Raw genomic sequence first — 17,008 nt, forward strand, 5'->3', positions numbered from 1 at the left:
CCAGTTTCCATGTAGACTCTGGGACTGGCAGAGACATGACAGCATGGGGCCAGGGTTTCCATGGAGACTGACCCCAGCAGCACTGGCAGGGCTTGCAGCAGGACGGGGCTCCGGGGCTAGGGTATTGTGGTGGTAACAGCACATGTGGGGACATGCAGGCAGCGAATCACAGCTTTGCCCCCGCTTCAAACCATGCTGTCACTGCTGCAAGATCCCAGCCCTAGCTCCCAAGCAGCTCCTCGCCGAGCAGCATACCCTGCCAGCACTGCTGGGGCTGGTCTACGTGGAAACCTTGGCCCTGCACTGTCACAGCTCCAGCGCTCCTGGAGTCTCTGTGGAAACTGTCCACAGTGATGCAAGCAGGGGGCTCCTGGGAAAAGGAGTCTTGCTGCTGCTCCGCCATTTTTCCCACCCTTGCTGTATAGCATGCACTCCTGCCACTGTCTGAGACAGTACATTGGGCAACATGGACCATTGGTTTGACCCAGTATAACAATTCTTGGAGCAAAAACTCAGAGACGAGAAGCTTGTGAAATAAAGAAGTGGCTTCAGTATTTTTGTTTGTTTGTAGTTGTTTAATTAGTGAAAAAGTTGAGCAGTGAGAAGAAATTAAAATTGACCACGCATTCTTCAGTTCCTGGATTCACAGTTTTCTATTCTAGATTTAAGAAGCCCTCCTGACAGCAGTGGCATTATGAACAAATATTATTAAACATCTGTGTACTGAAGTAAGATTTGTTGTGGTCTGTCACATAGTCCAGTGCTTAGAAATTAAGTAAATTGCTGGATATCCTATAAAATAGATGCTAATACTTTGTGCTGCAGATGAGTTTTATAAATCTACTTGGTGGTGCACGGACAACTTTTCATAGTTGTATGTGTGGGTGCATCCTATAATATAGCAAAGGTCACCAGCCAGAGCAAAAGCAAGTATGACGTATTTGTAATATACTGTCAGGCACCCCAGAGTACTCTTATATTATGTTGATGGGTAAAATAGTAGAATACACAGCTAGAGATAACTGTCTTTAGCCCCTGGTTGCATAGGTTAATGTCAAACTGAAATGGACACAGAACTTGTACCAAACCTACAAACACTTAGCAATTGAGCGTAGAGGAACATTTATTGGTTGCTGTATTCAACTTTGAGGCTCTATTCTCCAGAGATCCATCCTGGGAGGAAGACCTCATTATGTGTAACATCTGACAGTCCTTCTGGTAAAACAGTTATACTCCTGTTTGCATAAGCTGAATATTCCATGATATAAATTTGTATATACATCTGCACATATATGTACATATTTATATACAATGTGTGTGTATATTATGTTACTTTTTTCAGCTACATTAGTAAAACTCAAAAATACATTCACATTTTCAACTGCTTATCAAATTTGTATTATACAATATGGCATCCACTAATATGCAAATTCATCTGAATTGGGAGTTAATGCATATGCCTATCACTTTTAAAAGATCCTTCTATTTTTATTTATGTAATGAAGACATGGCTTGTCTGGAAATCTGCAAAGTGATTGTTCATTGCTGATAATGAGGTCATTAAATTCTGCATTTTTTGCATAAAAAGGGATGGTAATTTAAATGAGAGATTGGACAAAGTAATGTGATAGTATATTGTAAACTTATAAGGATGTGCTCTGAATTCTGTGTTGTTGAAACATTAGCTGTTAACTCCTAAGGAAGCAACAGGTAGTCCCATAAGCTCCACTACTTCCATGGGCAACACCTGCTCTACATATTTCATACTTGCTATTCTAAAAACATCTTTGAGCCACATTTTGCTGAAATCCCTAAACTTTAGCTTCTGCATCTCTCATTTTCAGTTGTGTGCATTTTGCTTTATATTTCTATGTTTTGTATCCTATCAGAACTACAGAAAGGAAGGGAAGCAGGCAGAGAAAGAAGAGGATAATATTAACTGTGCAAAATTTGCCTTTATGATTATGCTGGATGTTATTTCCTAGGGTGCATTACAGAAATGCTTTAACATTCAAGCATTCAGGTCAACACGATGCTGAGCAACTTCCAAACTGAACAGAAATTATAGTTCAAAAGATGTGTTTTGGGGGCTATGACTTTATTCATTTTACTAACCAGCAATTATTTGGAAATAATTATTCGCTCTTAGTTATTACTAGCTAGTTAGGGTAGATTTGCCTTATCACAAAGGAGATTTGGAGATAATTCTACATGTGCAATTAATCTATAGAAAGCTTACTACACAGTAAAATACTGCATAGTAAGCTTTCCCTGGGAGCAGATTTGCTCTTGAAGGGAGCAGTCCAGGACAGGGCTACTCCTCCCTGCCTGCTTCCATATGGCAGCCAAGGGAAACTCTAGGCTCCCTGAGTGCCAGCCCCAGGCTATTGGGGAGCACAGGGAGTCAGGCCTGGGCTCTGCAGGTGGGCAGCTGTCCTAGCTCTCAGGCAGCTGTTCCCCAGCACTCTGGCCCAATCAGAAGATAGGGGCAAAGGGCTGGAAAAGTGTCCCCTCCTTTGCAGCTGTTTTCCAGCCCCCTACCTTGATGAGCTGATTCGGGAAGGGGGCTAGAAAATAACTGAAGGGGAGGGAACACTTTCCCAAGCTCTCTGCCCCTATCATCTGTGGGAGAGAAGGCAATTTGCTTCTGGTAGTTGTCTGCATGAGTGGTACTGCACAGTAGCTAATGCACAGTTAATCTACTACCTGTATTTAAAGATAGTAGAAAAGCACACATTACCCTAATTTACTGTGTACTAGCTGCTGCACGTGGTTTAAATGGTGATGCCTTATGCACAGTAGATTAGTCTACTGTGCAGCAAAGCATCTTGTGTAGCCACATTCAGTATGAACTAGGGATTTTTTATGGCATGACAATACATCATTTTTTGTATATTTTAATTTCCAGGTGACATTACGTGTTTGATTTCTGTCTAATTTGTAGTGAGCACAGTATTCCAGAAGGGTAGAGTCCAAATAGGGGATGCTCGAGACTAGAATAATAGAGCTATTTCAGGGAACCATTAAAGTTCATTGACAAATAAGAGTGAGTGAGCAAGTGAGTACATGTGTATGTTACTGCCTCAATACATAGTCAAGCTACCCTAAACTATTCAAAATAGTTGTTATTATTAGGCTGGGTTTTCTCCTGTAATTCCAGTTTACTGAAATAGAGATTGATATGAAGGACTGTATGTATTTTACTTAAATTATTAAATACATTGAATGCACAGTTGTTATGTAAGTGTAAATAAGAGCAAATTGTGGACTATGTGTGTTAGGGGTTTTTTGTTTTTTGTTTTTGTTCTTTGTTCTTTGGATTTTGGGGGAGGGGTAGTTCTTTTTTCTTTTTTTTTTGTTAATGTTGCTTCTTTTATGCACCATCTTTTGGAACAGGCTGCAGCTGTAACAAGAATGAACTAAGTAAGATGGTTATATCAGTAAATAGTGTATAAATCCTAACTCTGCTGACCAAGAGACTCTTTTCAAGAAGGAAAAAAACCACCAAATACAAAAAGGATGAGCACTGGATAGTTCAAATCAATGCATAAGGAAACTAAGAGAACCAAATATGTACTGTTGTGTAATTAGAGCTTCATCTACTGTTCTAGTCTGTGACAGTGCCATTTGAAAAAGTGGGATGACAAAACAGTTCCTAAGGTTCAGAGTTATTAATTTGCTTGAGTCTTAAATTGAGTGAAGCTTCATGCTACGATTCTACCTTCTGATATGCTTTCAATTTTTGGAGAATTTAGTTAACAGGATTTTCTGTTTTATTAGCATCCACTTCCGTATTCCGTATGTGGAAAACACACAAATGTGTATAGCGACATGTCTGTAGAAATTTATGCAAAGGTACCCATTTAAAAGGCAGTGTCTAATGCATTTCAGTCAATGCATTATCATTTTATCATCCAAACATTTGTAAACACACTTGTAAGATTATATTACACTGTTACATTTAAACAAAGTGTAGAATATCCACTTTCCAATATGCTGCACCTGAATAGTGGAGATGCTCTCAAAGTGAGCTGTTTCAGTAACCCTTTCTAAGGAAAATATTTGTTTCAGGTTCATTTATCTAAGTTTAGATTAATGGGTGCAGAGTTTTAAGGTTGCAAAAACAGTATGTCCATTTCCAGAAGGTTTGATGCTTAATTAATAACTATTCATATACATTTATTTATATCCTATATTTAACTATAAATAGCAGAGATTAAGTAAATTGATAAAGCCTACCTTCACCTCCAGAGGGGTTCATCAGGTGGCATTCTCTGACATGACATGAGCTTGCAACACAGAGCACAGTTACACTGGTGTAACTTGCATCAGTTTGTACATCAATACAAATTATATCAAAGTTACACTGGTGCTTGAAGCAGACAGAAGACCAAGCACCCACTAGAAGTGCTGTTACAGTACCTTTCCACTAGGTGACAGAAAAGCCAATAACTCTGTTTGTACTGAATTATCCCAAAGTGTAATTGACTAGTTTTGTGGACACCCAATTCTTGTGCCCCTTGGACCTACAGTTGCAAAGGGGTAAATTTACCCCAGAGTAGAGCAACTTACCCTGGACATCTTACACTGGAAAACTTATGCAGTGCATTGTTTATTCACTTGTAGAAAGGCGGATTATACCAGTGCAAAAGTATATGTGAGTTTACCCATGATTTGGAAAAGCCTGTCCCTCGCTGGCCCACATAAAGGCCTACATTCTGAAGCTAGACTCAGGAAGTTATGACCTTAAAACAAATACAGAGTTTCATTAAAGTCAAGTGGGTTCAAAAAAAACTTCCCACAGAGAGGCGATTGTAGAATTGGGTTCTTGAATTCTAGAAACAACAGTTAAAGCATCCAGACATGTTTCTGTTTTCTCATGAACCCCTTCAGAAATATTTAAAGAATGTTGCATGCAGCTATTATACTCTAATGGCAGAAAACATTTTAATTCAACTACTAGGATATTTTCAGAGGAGGAAAGCCATTTTAAAATGATTGTTTTAACATTCTGGGAAACTTCAGGGAGCACTTTACAAGATTCGGAATAACCAGGCTGCTTCCATTTGTTTCCATTATTAGTTTAAGGTTCATTCCAAGTAACTTTCCCTCCAGGCTCATCAGTGCTGCTACTGAGGATATATAAACAAGCAGATGTACAATTTACCACTTACAATATTTACTTCCAGGATTTTTGAGGGGTGAGGGGAAGGGGATATAGAGAAAGATAAAGGAAAATTTGATTTTCCTCCTTGGGAAATGTTGGTGAGAACAAATTAATAACTTGTCAGATAAAATCAGCTTTCGTTTTCAAAAACCAGAGAGAGTGCATCACGTAGATTGTGTGGAGCTAAAGGTCAAGGCCAGTGTGCTCATTTCATTTCTTGATGGTCCATTATTTCCTCTTGTCTCATTGGAGTCATTAGTACTCCCAAAGAGGGGAAGCAAGAGGAAAAGAAAAGAAGCAGAAGAATAGATCATAAAGTGAACTTCTTATTTAGCATTGCCTTGAAAAAAACCAAAACCACCAAATGACCTAAATAACCCAATTAACTGCTCTCTTGGCAATGAATCAATCAAAACAAACAGACATTTTTGTACCAGAAGCTTTGCATTGTTAAAAAAAAATCATAAGGTGGGGGGGGAGACCTTTATCACCTCTTGGTTTTGAATTGCTTGGATCCATTTGAATTCCTCAGGTCAGTAATGGACAATTCCACTTGGCACTTATTTCCCTGGTCTTGTTATTTATTTATTCTTCATTCTCACTGGGCACATCTACATGAGACCCTGACTTCGCAGTAGCCTGATATTACTAGTAGTGTCACATAACAAAAACTGCCGAGACACCACTGCATAGTAGTGTTATTTAAAAGGTGTTCACCAATGCTACTGCACAGTAACTTCAGTTGCTGCATATTTATTTAGCATGTGCTTATACAAGTACTAAATAAGTGCAAAGAAACCACTGTGCAGTAGCATCTCGTGTAGATGCATTCACTGTGTAGATGCATTCACTGTGTAGAACACTATATTTAAATTGATCATTCCTAATTGCAATAAGGTGACACCTCAGAGTCCTAGTCAAGGGCTTAGTTCATTGTCCTGTCCCCCGCCCCCTCCTTTCTCCCCAGGCTAGGTGCTGTCTAAAAGTAAACACTATAAATCTGTATGAAAGTTTACATTCTGTGTGTAAGACGTGACAACAGTGAGATCCAGTCATGGGGAGTGTAAGAAAATGATAAGACAGTATTGTTCAGTCTGTTAGGTGGTAGTATTGTTCAGTCTGTTAAGCATACTACTAGCCTAATCGCATAACAAACTATGGAGGTAATGACGGTAAATGTAGTTTTGGATAGTGCTTCTTGCTGTTAGGTAGGGAGCAAGACAGAGGTGTTTATCCCTGTTAAAAGTAAGGGTGAATGATAGCAATAACCCAATTTCCCTTACCCTCTGATGGAAAAATTCCTTTTATTGTGCCAGCAGCTGGTAATGTAGAGAGAGATTTGACACAGTTGCTGATGAGTTTTCTCACTAAGGCAGCTGGTTTCATGTGAGCAGATACCTGTGTGGTATCTGTGCAGGTGCTGAAATCAGTTCCAGCATAAGGCCCTAGGGCTGGTACATCCTCAGACCAATATAGGGTTGAGCAATTTCATACATGATCAGAAGTCAGGTATTAACCCGGTTTATTTATGTGTCTGCAGAATGGTTAACACGAATTTCTCTAGTTGAATTGTACCTGTTTCTGTATGAATCACAGGTACTTTGTGTTTCACTGTGAATCTGCAGTGTTCTTTCCCTAGGGATTTTTCATGTTTCTTAATGGATATGCTTTCATGTCTTCCCCTTCCCTCTCTGCCCCCGCAGTTTCCTGATGACGGAAGACTTAAATTGGTGATTTCCAAAGTTTAATAAGGTTAATAGAGAAGTAAGGCTGGAAGGGATCTCAAGAGATCATCTAATCCAACCTGGGATCAAACCAAAGGAAAAGGGTTTTGGCAAATACACATTGGTAAAATGCCTTAATGGGGCTTTCACATCAGAATACCACTACGCATGTGCCATCACTATCCTACTGATCTAAATAGCAAGTCCCTTTCAGAATACTTACATCTGTAACTTCAGATAGTTTAAAATTCAATCAAATACAAAGCAAGCCGGTGGCAAGTTGCTGGGTGTTTTGTCAATGAAAATAGTTTATTCTGTTACTCCAGGTTAGGATCTATGGACTCAAACTATTTTTTTAAATAACATATAAATTCCTTGTTGCTGTCTTGAGGGCTTAAACATTGTAATGTAGATAGATGTATGAAATATTAACTATATCCTTTTTCCTTTTATGTACTTTGAATTTATGGGGACTTAAAAGTCAGTCCTCCTTTATTGTCTGGTTTGTTTCACTTCAGAAATGACTTGAACGGTGAACAAAAAGGAGCTGACAATATTTTCAGATAGGCACTTTATAGCTGTGCACTTTGCAACGATATGATAGCACTGACTTGGTTGGCTTGAATGCAAAATTAGCTTGTTGGTAGGTGCTGCTCCAGACAGAGCAGCAGATGTAGTAATTCTAGCTTATTTACATGAAATCTCTGAAAAGACATTTTCTTCCTTAGTGTGCCAGAAATACAATATCTAATATAAAGTGTCAGATTATGTTAGCTTATTCAGGTGCAGACAGTACCACTTAGATACAGTTCAAAGTATGGATATACGCCCTTAGCTGGAGCAATGAGAGGTATCCTATCTGGCAGACTCAATATGCCTCTTGGAACTCCTGGCATGTCAAGGCTTTGTACTATACTTCTTCCTTTGGAGCTAGTCAGATGTGGTGGAAACTCCATTTTCACCATCTTCACTGATTCCTTTGGGGCACCATTTGATTCTACAAGAGCATATAGAAGCAGTGTTTCATACAATCACACTAAGCTGTAATACAGGCTTGCCCACCACAAGCATCCAATGATTATAAAATAGGCCTAAATAATAATGAGATTGGTTTTAAAACATCTGGACAGATATTTTCCTTGTCCTCAATGAATGGGAATTCTCTTTCTAGTGCCTGATCCTCTATGATTCATTTGGTGCAACTTTTCCAGTTCTTCTTCAAGGTCCTCCACCTTGGGAGGATAAACGCACAGCATGCTTATAGGTTCAGCAGTGCTACACTGGCTAGCGCTTCAGACAAAAGAGACTTGGGGGTCATGTTTGACCACAAGATGAACATGAGCCTTCAATGTGATGCTGCAGCTAATAAAGCAAGCAAAATGCTGGCTTGCATCCATAGATGCTTCTCGAGCAAATCCCAGGATGTCATTCTCCCATTGTACTCAGCACTGGTGAGGCTGCAGCTGGAGTACTGCGTCCAGTTTTGGGCTCCGTAATACAAAAAGGATGTGGAGAAGCCTGAGAGAGTCCAGAGGAGAATCACATACATGATCAGAGGTCAGGAAAACAGACCTTATGATGAGAGGCTGAGACCCATGGGACTCTTCAACCTGGAAAAGCACAGGCTCAGGGGTGATCTGATGGCCACCTATAAGTTTATCAGGGGTGACCATGAGGATCTGGGGGAACGTTTGTTCACTAGAGCGCCTCAGGGGATGACAAGTTCAAACTGTCACAAACTCCTCCATGACCGTTTCAGGCTAGGCATAAGAAGGAACTTCTTTACTGTCTGAGTCCCCAAGGTTTGGAATAGACTGCCGCCAGAGGTAGTTCAAGCACCTACCTTGAACACCTTCAAGAGACATTTGGATGTCTATCTTCCTGGAATCCTCTGATCAACTGGGTCACCAACTGGCTGGAGGGCCGCACCCAGAGGGTGGTAGTGGATGGGTCCTTCTCAACCTGGAAGGACGTGGGCAGTGGGGTTCCGCAGGGCTCGGTCCTCGGGCCCGCACTGTTAAACATCTTCATCAGCGATTTGGATGATCCTGTTCAAATTTGCTGATGACACTAAGATGTGGGGGGATATGGGCACATTGGAAGGATGCAACAGGCTACAACCAGACCTAGACAGGTTACAAGGGTGGGCGGACGAGAATAGGATGGGCTTCAACACAGACAAGTGCAAGGTGATGCACCTCGGGAGGAACAACTGGCACCATACCTACAGGTTAGGGAACTCCCCTCTTGTCAGCACGGAGGCAGAAAGGGATCATGGGGTCATCATTGACTCCAAGATGAACATGGGCCGGCAGTGTGGGGAGGCAGTTAGAAAGACCAACCGCACCTTGGCATGCATCCACAGATGCATCTTGAGCAGGTCCAAAGAGGTGATCCTCCCCCTCTGTGCGGCACTGGTCAGGCCGCAGCTGGAGTACTGCGTCCAGTTCTGGGCGCTGCACTTCAAGAGAGATGTCAACAGCATGGAGAGGGTCCAGAGGAGGGCCACTCGTATGATATGGGGACAACAGGGCAGGCCCTATGAGGACAGGCTGCGGGACCTGAACCTGTTCAGCCTCCAAAAGAGAAAGCTGAGGGGGGATCTTGTGGCCTGTTATAAACTAGTCAGGGGGGATCAGCAGGCATTGGGGGAGTCACTGTTTCCCCGAGCACCGCCAGGAGTGACCAGGAATAACGGTCACAAGGTGGCAGAGGGTAGGTTTAGGTTAGATATCAGGAGGTGCTACTTCACGGTCAGGGCGGCTAGGGTCTGGAACCAGCTTCCAAGAGAAGTGGTGCAGGCTCCTACCCTGGGCATGTTTAAGAGGCGGTTAGATGCACATCTTGCTGGGGTCATTTGACCCCAGTATTCTTTCCAGCTATGGCAGGGGGTCGGACTAGATGATCTGCTCAGGTCCCTTCTGACCCTAGAAACTATGAAACTATGACCCCTGCTGACTTCCTACCCTTTGGGTGAGGGGCCGGACTTAATGATCTTCCGAGGTCCCTTGCAGCCCTAATGTCTATGAAATCTTCAGAATCATGAGGGCTAGAAACCTAATTAAAAAAGAAAGAAGAGAAGAGATGAGTTTGTGGGGAGTCAGAGGGGGAGGCTGTTTGATTGTTTTTAAGAAAAACCTGGCTATGAAATGCAGTGATAAAATCCTGAAAGCTGACAATTCTGCTCACACATCACAAGTAGCAGGTGAAGGCTGTGTGGTCCCCCATGCTCTTCTTTTCCACTGCTCTGGGCAAATGTAAAAGGGCCAAGTAAAGTCTTACCTTAATGGCAGCTCTTCCCAACCCCTTCTGCTTCATTTTCTTGATGGCTAGTTCAGCCTACTTTTCACACTCTTACAAAATATCACTTTTTCTAATTTTGACATTCAAGCTTTCAGCAAGCCCTGGTGGTGTTTCTGAGTTTTATTGGAAAGGAGATACACTAAAGATGAAACATCTTGGTTCTGAATTGTAAAGAATCTCAGGCACAAGTGGTGGAGGGAATACCATCAATTTAACTTGGTAGATGATGGGTGTATGTGTCTCAATTTCTATTGCAATTCTTTTAAAAATCACTGATGCCTACATCATGTTCTTCCCCATCTCTTTCCCCCCACCTGCAAATGCTAACTCAATAATGGCAGAACCAATCCCATCACTTTGAATTTTGCAAAGCCCTCCAAATAGGTTGGGTAAACTCTAAACACTATGGAATGTCCTCTACAGGCTAGTAAAAGGCAGTTTGTGGTGCTGTTATAACTGCAGTATCACTTTAAGAATAGCAAGATGCTGGTAACACAGAATCATGAACACTACCTTCTGCTAAAATGCATAAAACATAAAAAGCAAATGCAGAAGTCTCCTACAGGTAGATTTAGTCAAATTGCTTACAAATCTAGTGCATCCTCATTAGACAGCCATTCATTAGAATGAAGAGACGTGAACATCTTTTGACGAGGAACATATTATAAAAGCCATGTTTATAATGAAGCTGAGTTGAGAGCCTGAATACCCAGTACTGTTATTTTAGAAGTAGCTTTAGAGCAGGGAGTTTCCATGTGAAGGTGCTGTATAGTTGGATACAAATCAGCAAACATTTAACTGAAGTATGAATAATTTGAGAGTGTGCAGGAGGAGCGATGCTCAGTGAAAGGAAGGAATGAAAACACACGCACAAGCAGAAAGCCTTAAACCTTTATATGAGCATTAGAGGACAATGTGAACTAGGATTTGAAACAGATTTGCAGATACACTGGTTTTTAGGCAGAGAGAATGCTCATTAAATGCAGGATGCTTCTGTGGCTCGTGTGTGTTTGCACTGAGGTATAGGTTTGAGACTGACGTATCAGATAAAGTCAGAGTGGTTACCACACCGACGGTGTTGCAGCTGCATAATAAATGACGGAGAGAATCATGTTAGGCATGCCCACCTAACCTAACTTGAATCATGCGAAAGGGGAGCTGTTGGAATTCAAATAGACTTTCTGGTTCCCAGCAGTCGGCAGTAATAGAATGCTTTCAGGAAGATGACAGATGCAGGGAAAAGATGCTGTTTTGCACTATCTTGATTTGTTACAGCAGCCAACTTATTGGCATGATGGAGTGACAAGAAAAGCAGCTGGCATGGAAGGTAGGATTATCGAAGCCGTTGCATCGTTATGAATGTAATTAGAAACTGACCATGACAAAGCATATGTTAGAATGAGCTGCTGTTGATGGCAGAGGATTTGTTGCTGGGGTCTTGAAACTCTGAAAACAATGTTGCTTTTGCGAGGAAAAATCCATTTTGCTTTTATGCTTGCGTTACGTTTTTTGTGCTTGCCTCCAACTTGTCTGAAAGAGAGTGCTATGGGAGGAGGAGATTAAAGAATAAAGTATTTTCTAAGAGTCTGAGCACCTCCAGGTAGATAGAAACAAACAGATGGGAAACCAAACACTAGAAAAGGCTCCATATGATTTAGTTGCAAGCTGTGATTGATATATTGGCTTATTTAGGAAGTCTGAGGAAATGTAGGTGCTTGTATTGAATGTTGTGATATAATGAACAAATATTACTGCAGGTTTATGTTTTATAGTTAGTTTTTCTGACAGGATTTGTTCCTCATCAATTTTTAGCTCTTGACATTTATTTGGTTGTTCGGTATATATGAAGAAAATATATCAATATCTCCTGCAGGGTTTTTCAACAACTCCAGCATCTGTTTCAGCTATTGAACTGTATTCACGTTTTGCCAACTTGGTGTCTACCCAGCTGGTCTATCATTTCTTGCTTGATTACTGCTCTTAATTTCTCCATATCAGCTTGTTTCAGATCGGATTTTGAAAGCTGCTAATGAGAAATGACAGTAAATGCTAAATTATTGAAAATTGGGTATTCTTTTATTTTTTGGAAACATTACACAGTATTAGCTTACATGCATTTTATTAAGCTGATATTCTATGCTGCAGTAAATTTTTTGACAGTCATTGCATTGCAGTTGTGAATACTTTAAACCAGATGAGATATAAGCATAAGTTTCAACTGACTGTAACAAAAAAAGTTTTGGCTTATTTAAAGCTGGGTTGTTTTTGTTTTTTGGGGGGGGTATTTGTATCACTTTCATGCATGCAGGCACATACGCGTGTGTGTAGACACAGATGCACGTACTTTCTTACCCTCTCTGTCTCTGCCACCCTGAGCAGTCATTAAGGATAAATTGCACATATTGAAATATGTGTTATGACCACTAGGGTGAAACCCCCTAAAATGTTTTGTGCAGGTGATAGTTTAAAATAGATGTCAATTATCTTGGTGTAGTTTGTTCCAGGAACAAGTAAAAGTGTTATTTTGTGACTGTAAGGAAGAACCTGTCGCCCTCCCATCCCCATACACCCTCACTCCTAAAGTATGGTTACCAGTGGAGCAAGCCTAATAGTCCACAAAATACGGTTATGCTAAATTAACTTATTAATTTAGGGCATAAATAAGTTGTCATTAAACTTCCTGCTACATTATATATGTTTGCAAAGATAATGTCTGCATATTGTTCTTAATGTACTGTTCATTGGTGTGTTCTAACTTTTAATTTTGAGTAGATTTCAAGAGAAGATGAACCCTAAACATTATGGAGTAGAACTATAGTCATTTTTTAGAAAGATGGTTTCAAATACACAGCATCAAACTAACATTTAAAAAGTTTTAAAATAGAGATCAGTAAAACTAATATACTATGTGGTGGTTTGATCTTTTATTTGCTTACTTCAGTGAGACCATTTAAACTATTACTATTGGACAAAGACCAGCCCTTACAGTACACACCTAAACTCATTGTCATGTTTACATGATCACAAATCATTCTGTAGTTCAGATGATGATGATAAAAATGTTGTCTTGCTCTTGCAGAATGGTTCTGTTAGCTTGAAAGGGAAACTGTCTTTGTAGTTGATTATGGATGTAATAGAGTATATATCCCATTTAAACAGCTTAAGTTCCATTCCCCTTCTCAGAATAGTAGTAAAATTGTTATATCATAGAGAAGTAAGGCTGAAAAGGACCTCAAGAGATCATTTAGTCCAACCGTTATCCACCGTTATATTCGCTACCATGAAGCTGTCACTTGTGCTTGGCTGGAAGGATGCTGGCTAGCTACAATTGCACAATAGTTACTTAAAATATGGTTCAGCTTTTGATGAAGATATCATCATTGCATGCCATCTGTGGCTACCATCCATCTTGAAACAGGGTTTTTATGGTTTACTTACATTTTGCCAATAGTAATTGCTTTTAGCTTTTTGTTTTACTGATGAATTAAGAAGACACTAGGTGGAGCTAGCAGTTGATTATTTATAGACCTACAGTATAACGGCCTGGGGAAAGCTGTCTAGTAAGGTAACCAATTTTTATAATGATGACTAGAAAAAAAAAATCTTGCCCAGCTTAAAGTCACGAAATCCAAGAATTGCTGGGGTTAAAGGAGACAGCCAGTCCAGTCCCTTTCTTTTACTGTTTCACAAGATGCTAGATGAAGGATGATATTTAGATGCATGTGTATGTTTTCTCAGAGAACCTTTAGCAGTGAAATGAATTAAATTAACAAGAAGAGGAAACAACCAGACCAAACAGATGATTTTCCAGTAGAATTGCATAAATTCTACCTCTTTGTATGTATTATTTCTAAACACACTTGACTTATGCAGCTAACACATAACATACTATATTTAGAAATGAGCCAAAACCAGAAATATTTGAGTAGTCCCAAATTTGGGGGGGGTGTTCAGTGAATGGTGTAAGGACTTCTATATCATATCTGAATTTGTGGCAGGGACATGTATGTTTACACATGGTAGTACATGTGCAGTCTGGCTGCATCTGTATACTTAAGACATAGTTGCTTACTTTTCTTGTATTAGCAAGAAATTTTTAAGGGAGAACTGCAGAGTTGTTTTGGGTGGAGGGAGAAAAAGGTGACAATTATTTTTCAGGCACATAAACTTGTTCATAGCTACTGCTATAATTTCTACTCTGTTTTGGCCTGGACCCTGAACCAAGCATAAGGAAGCTATTGTTTTAGATGTTTAAAGTTAGTCTGTAATATGCTCAAACATGATTTGCAAATGAGCATAATAAAACAGAAGTCATTGCGTTAAGTGAACAAAGAAGGCTGACAAATCATGTAGCAGGTTTACCACATCTTGATGGTATTTAAGGCTCTATGCAATAGCAGATTTTTAAATCTTAATACAGATTATGGTTGTTTACAGGGTATTTTAAGTCTTAGTGTTTTGTGCTTATGGGAATTAAACAGAGAAAAGATGAGATTAGGTGCAGGAGATAAATAGCAGTGCACAGATGCAGTGGATGTTGTAGGAGAGCCGAAGACGACCTGGGATGTAAACAGTGAGAAGCAAGAGGAAAGACGGTCTGAGACTGAAATTAGGAATATGTACTAGACAGCATGGGCAGACAAGAAACAACATAGTTATCAGGTAGTAGTAAAATCAAGAATGGTAAACTCTAGAATCCTATGGTTGGTAGATGAGTCTCGTTAGGAGAAGATGTGAGAAGGGGTTGTCATATCTGTTCCAACAGTCCCATTCCTTGGGAAGGTCTTAGATGGGTGGGGAAGGACAGAGGCAGGAGTCTAGCACAATGATGGGACTGGCATTTGGAAGAACCTTGCTGTCAGTGCGGCTGAATGTGGGACTCCATGGGCATGTCTACACATCGCTATATGGCGATGTTGCTACTGTGCTGTGCTTTAGTATTTCCAAAAGTCCCTTTGGAAGTACTAAAGCATGGTGCAGTCTGGGTGGTTACTGTGCTGTGCACAGGACACACTGATTTCACTGCTATGTTGACCAGTGGCATGCTGGTGACCACGTGTAGACCTGCAAGATCACTATATTGCCATAGTGCTCCGTATGGTGATGTAGCGCCTTGCTATATCACCATAGGGCGACGTGTAGACATTCCCCATTTGAATAGGGGGGAAGATTGGGTTCCCAGGAATCACGATGATTGTCAGACAACCTTGTTTGCTTCTTTCCAGTCTGGTTGGAAATTCTAGTATCTTGGTGATAAATAGGGCAGAGTAATGCCATCTCAAAAACAAAAATCAGGATACTCTCTTAGCTATTTTTTATGTATTTTTTTTTTGTTCTGTTTTTTTAAGAGGCAGGGTGACATTCTTAAAAATACAGTAGTAATTTCCTTAAAAACTGTTTTAGTGCCAGTGTCAGAACTTCTGAGTTAGCCTCAGGTGTATGTCTTTCCCACAGTGGAGGGATTTTTCCAATAATCTGCCACTCTGAAAAAATATATCCTGAAACTCTGAACATGCCTTTTTAGCATTCACGTTTATTTTCTTCATGAGAAGTGGCCTGAAGTTTCTCCTACCATGTTATCCAAGGGTCACAATATGATACTGTTTGGGTAGGTAGGAAGGAGGTCTCAGTTGACCTTAAGCCACAGTGCCACCTGCTGGGCCCAAAATCAAGCCAAGTAAGAGTAAGACATGGAGATAGACTACATCTCTGTGCTAGTCGTAGATTCTAGGCTCACCAGTTATGATTTTGAGGTAGTTAAAAGAAACCCCAAAGACCTTCAAAGAAGACTCGTGCCCTGAGAGCATAGACTTGACAACACAAAAATGAGGAGTAGGCTTTCAGCTCTACTCCAACATTTCTCCTTTTACTTGACTATAGAAAGTATGCCTTCCCACTTCTCATAGACTCATGGTCCAGCTACTACGTATGCGTTGAGTTGATTTTCAAAAGCAATAGGTCCAGCTGTACAATATCAAAAGATGACAGAAGTCACTGAAAAGCTAGAAAGCTTGTGTGTATTGTTTCATGGAATCAGTGTGTGTGGAAGAAGAAAAAGGGGATTTCACAGAAAGGCCCTCTTTGGGAGACAGAGCAATGACTTGTAGTGAGGTCAATGCTTAGACATTCCTTATCACTTGCATTTGTGTCCTCTGTAGAGAGAAACAATACCTTATTTATTTATGTTTTATTTATTTATATAGAAATCAAAATAGTATCATGAAATCAGTGTGTTCTTTCTTATAAAGTGTTTGTTTCATGCACATATCCTCAAGAACACTGGAAGTCCCTGCAACAGTGCCACCTCACATTGTGACTGACTGAATGTTTAAAGAAATTTAAGAGGCTGAAATGTGCAAAGTGCTGCTTTGGTCTTGTCCATTGCTCATAACGCGTCTCCCTTCTCTCTGTGACCTGTCACAGAGGCAGGGGGAAAAACAAACTTTAAACACACCGAGGAAAATGAAACCACTTGAAAGTGTTTCCTCAGTGTAAATCACACTCTTGCTTTCTTTTCCTTCTCCATCTCTCTGATGCTTAGGAATAAAAGCATATAGGGCTGCACACAGACTGTCAAAAATCCTGAGGTGGAATTGATCTGGTGTTTGCAGGCTTCTCTAAGCTGCGTAGATTGGACCAGTAATAAACTCAGCTCATGTTCAGGCTTCATCATTGACCAAAGCAAGCAGAAATCTACACTAGTGAGGCCAAAAAGTGGCAGGTGCTTGAGTGTGCCTCCCAGTTTGCTAGCCACTGCCAAGCCCAGCCAAGCAGGGTTCATCCTTTACTGGTTCCCAGCACATGCCCCCAACCC

The 17,008-nt window shown here is 40.5% G+C and overlaps 1 protein-coding gene across 6 annotated transcripts in view; it reads left to right on the plus strand.

The window, feature by feature from the left end:
* DMD (dystrophin) overlaps positions 1 to 17,008 on the plus strand; it is a 2,140,576-nt gene that overhangs the window by 162,940 nt on the left and 1,960,628 nt on the right. For 5 of the 6 annotated variants that reach the window (XM_090061802.1, XM_090061811.1, XM_090061809.1 and 2 more), the window contains exon 1: positions 11,245 to 11,521. The exons of the other annotated variant lie outside the window; for it this stretch is intronic. In XM_090061802.1, coding sequence (XP_089917928.1) covers positions 11,425 to 11,521 — 97 coding nt within the window. In that variant the 5' untranslated portion in view covers positions 11,245 to 11,424. Of the gene's footprint in view, positions 1 to 11,244; positions 11,522 to 17,008 lie in introns of those variants that run through there. 6 annotated transcript variants of the gene reach the window in all.

This window comes from Crocodylus siamensis, chromosome 1, assembly GCF_052110815.1.
Source record: "Crocodylus siamensis isolate JL-2025a chromosome 1, ASM5211081v1, whole genome shotgun sequence".
Classification (NCBI taxonomy): Eukaryota; Metazoa; Chordata; order Crocodylia; family Crocodylidae; genus Crocodylus; species Crocodylus siamensis.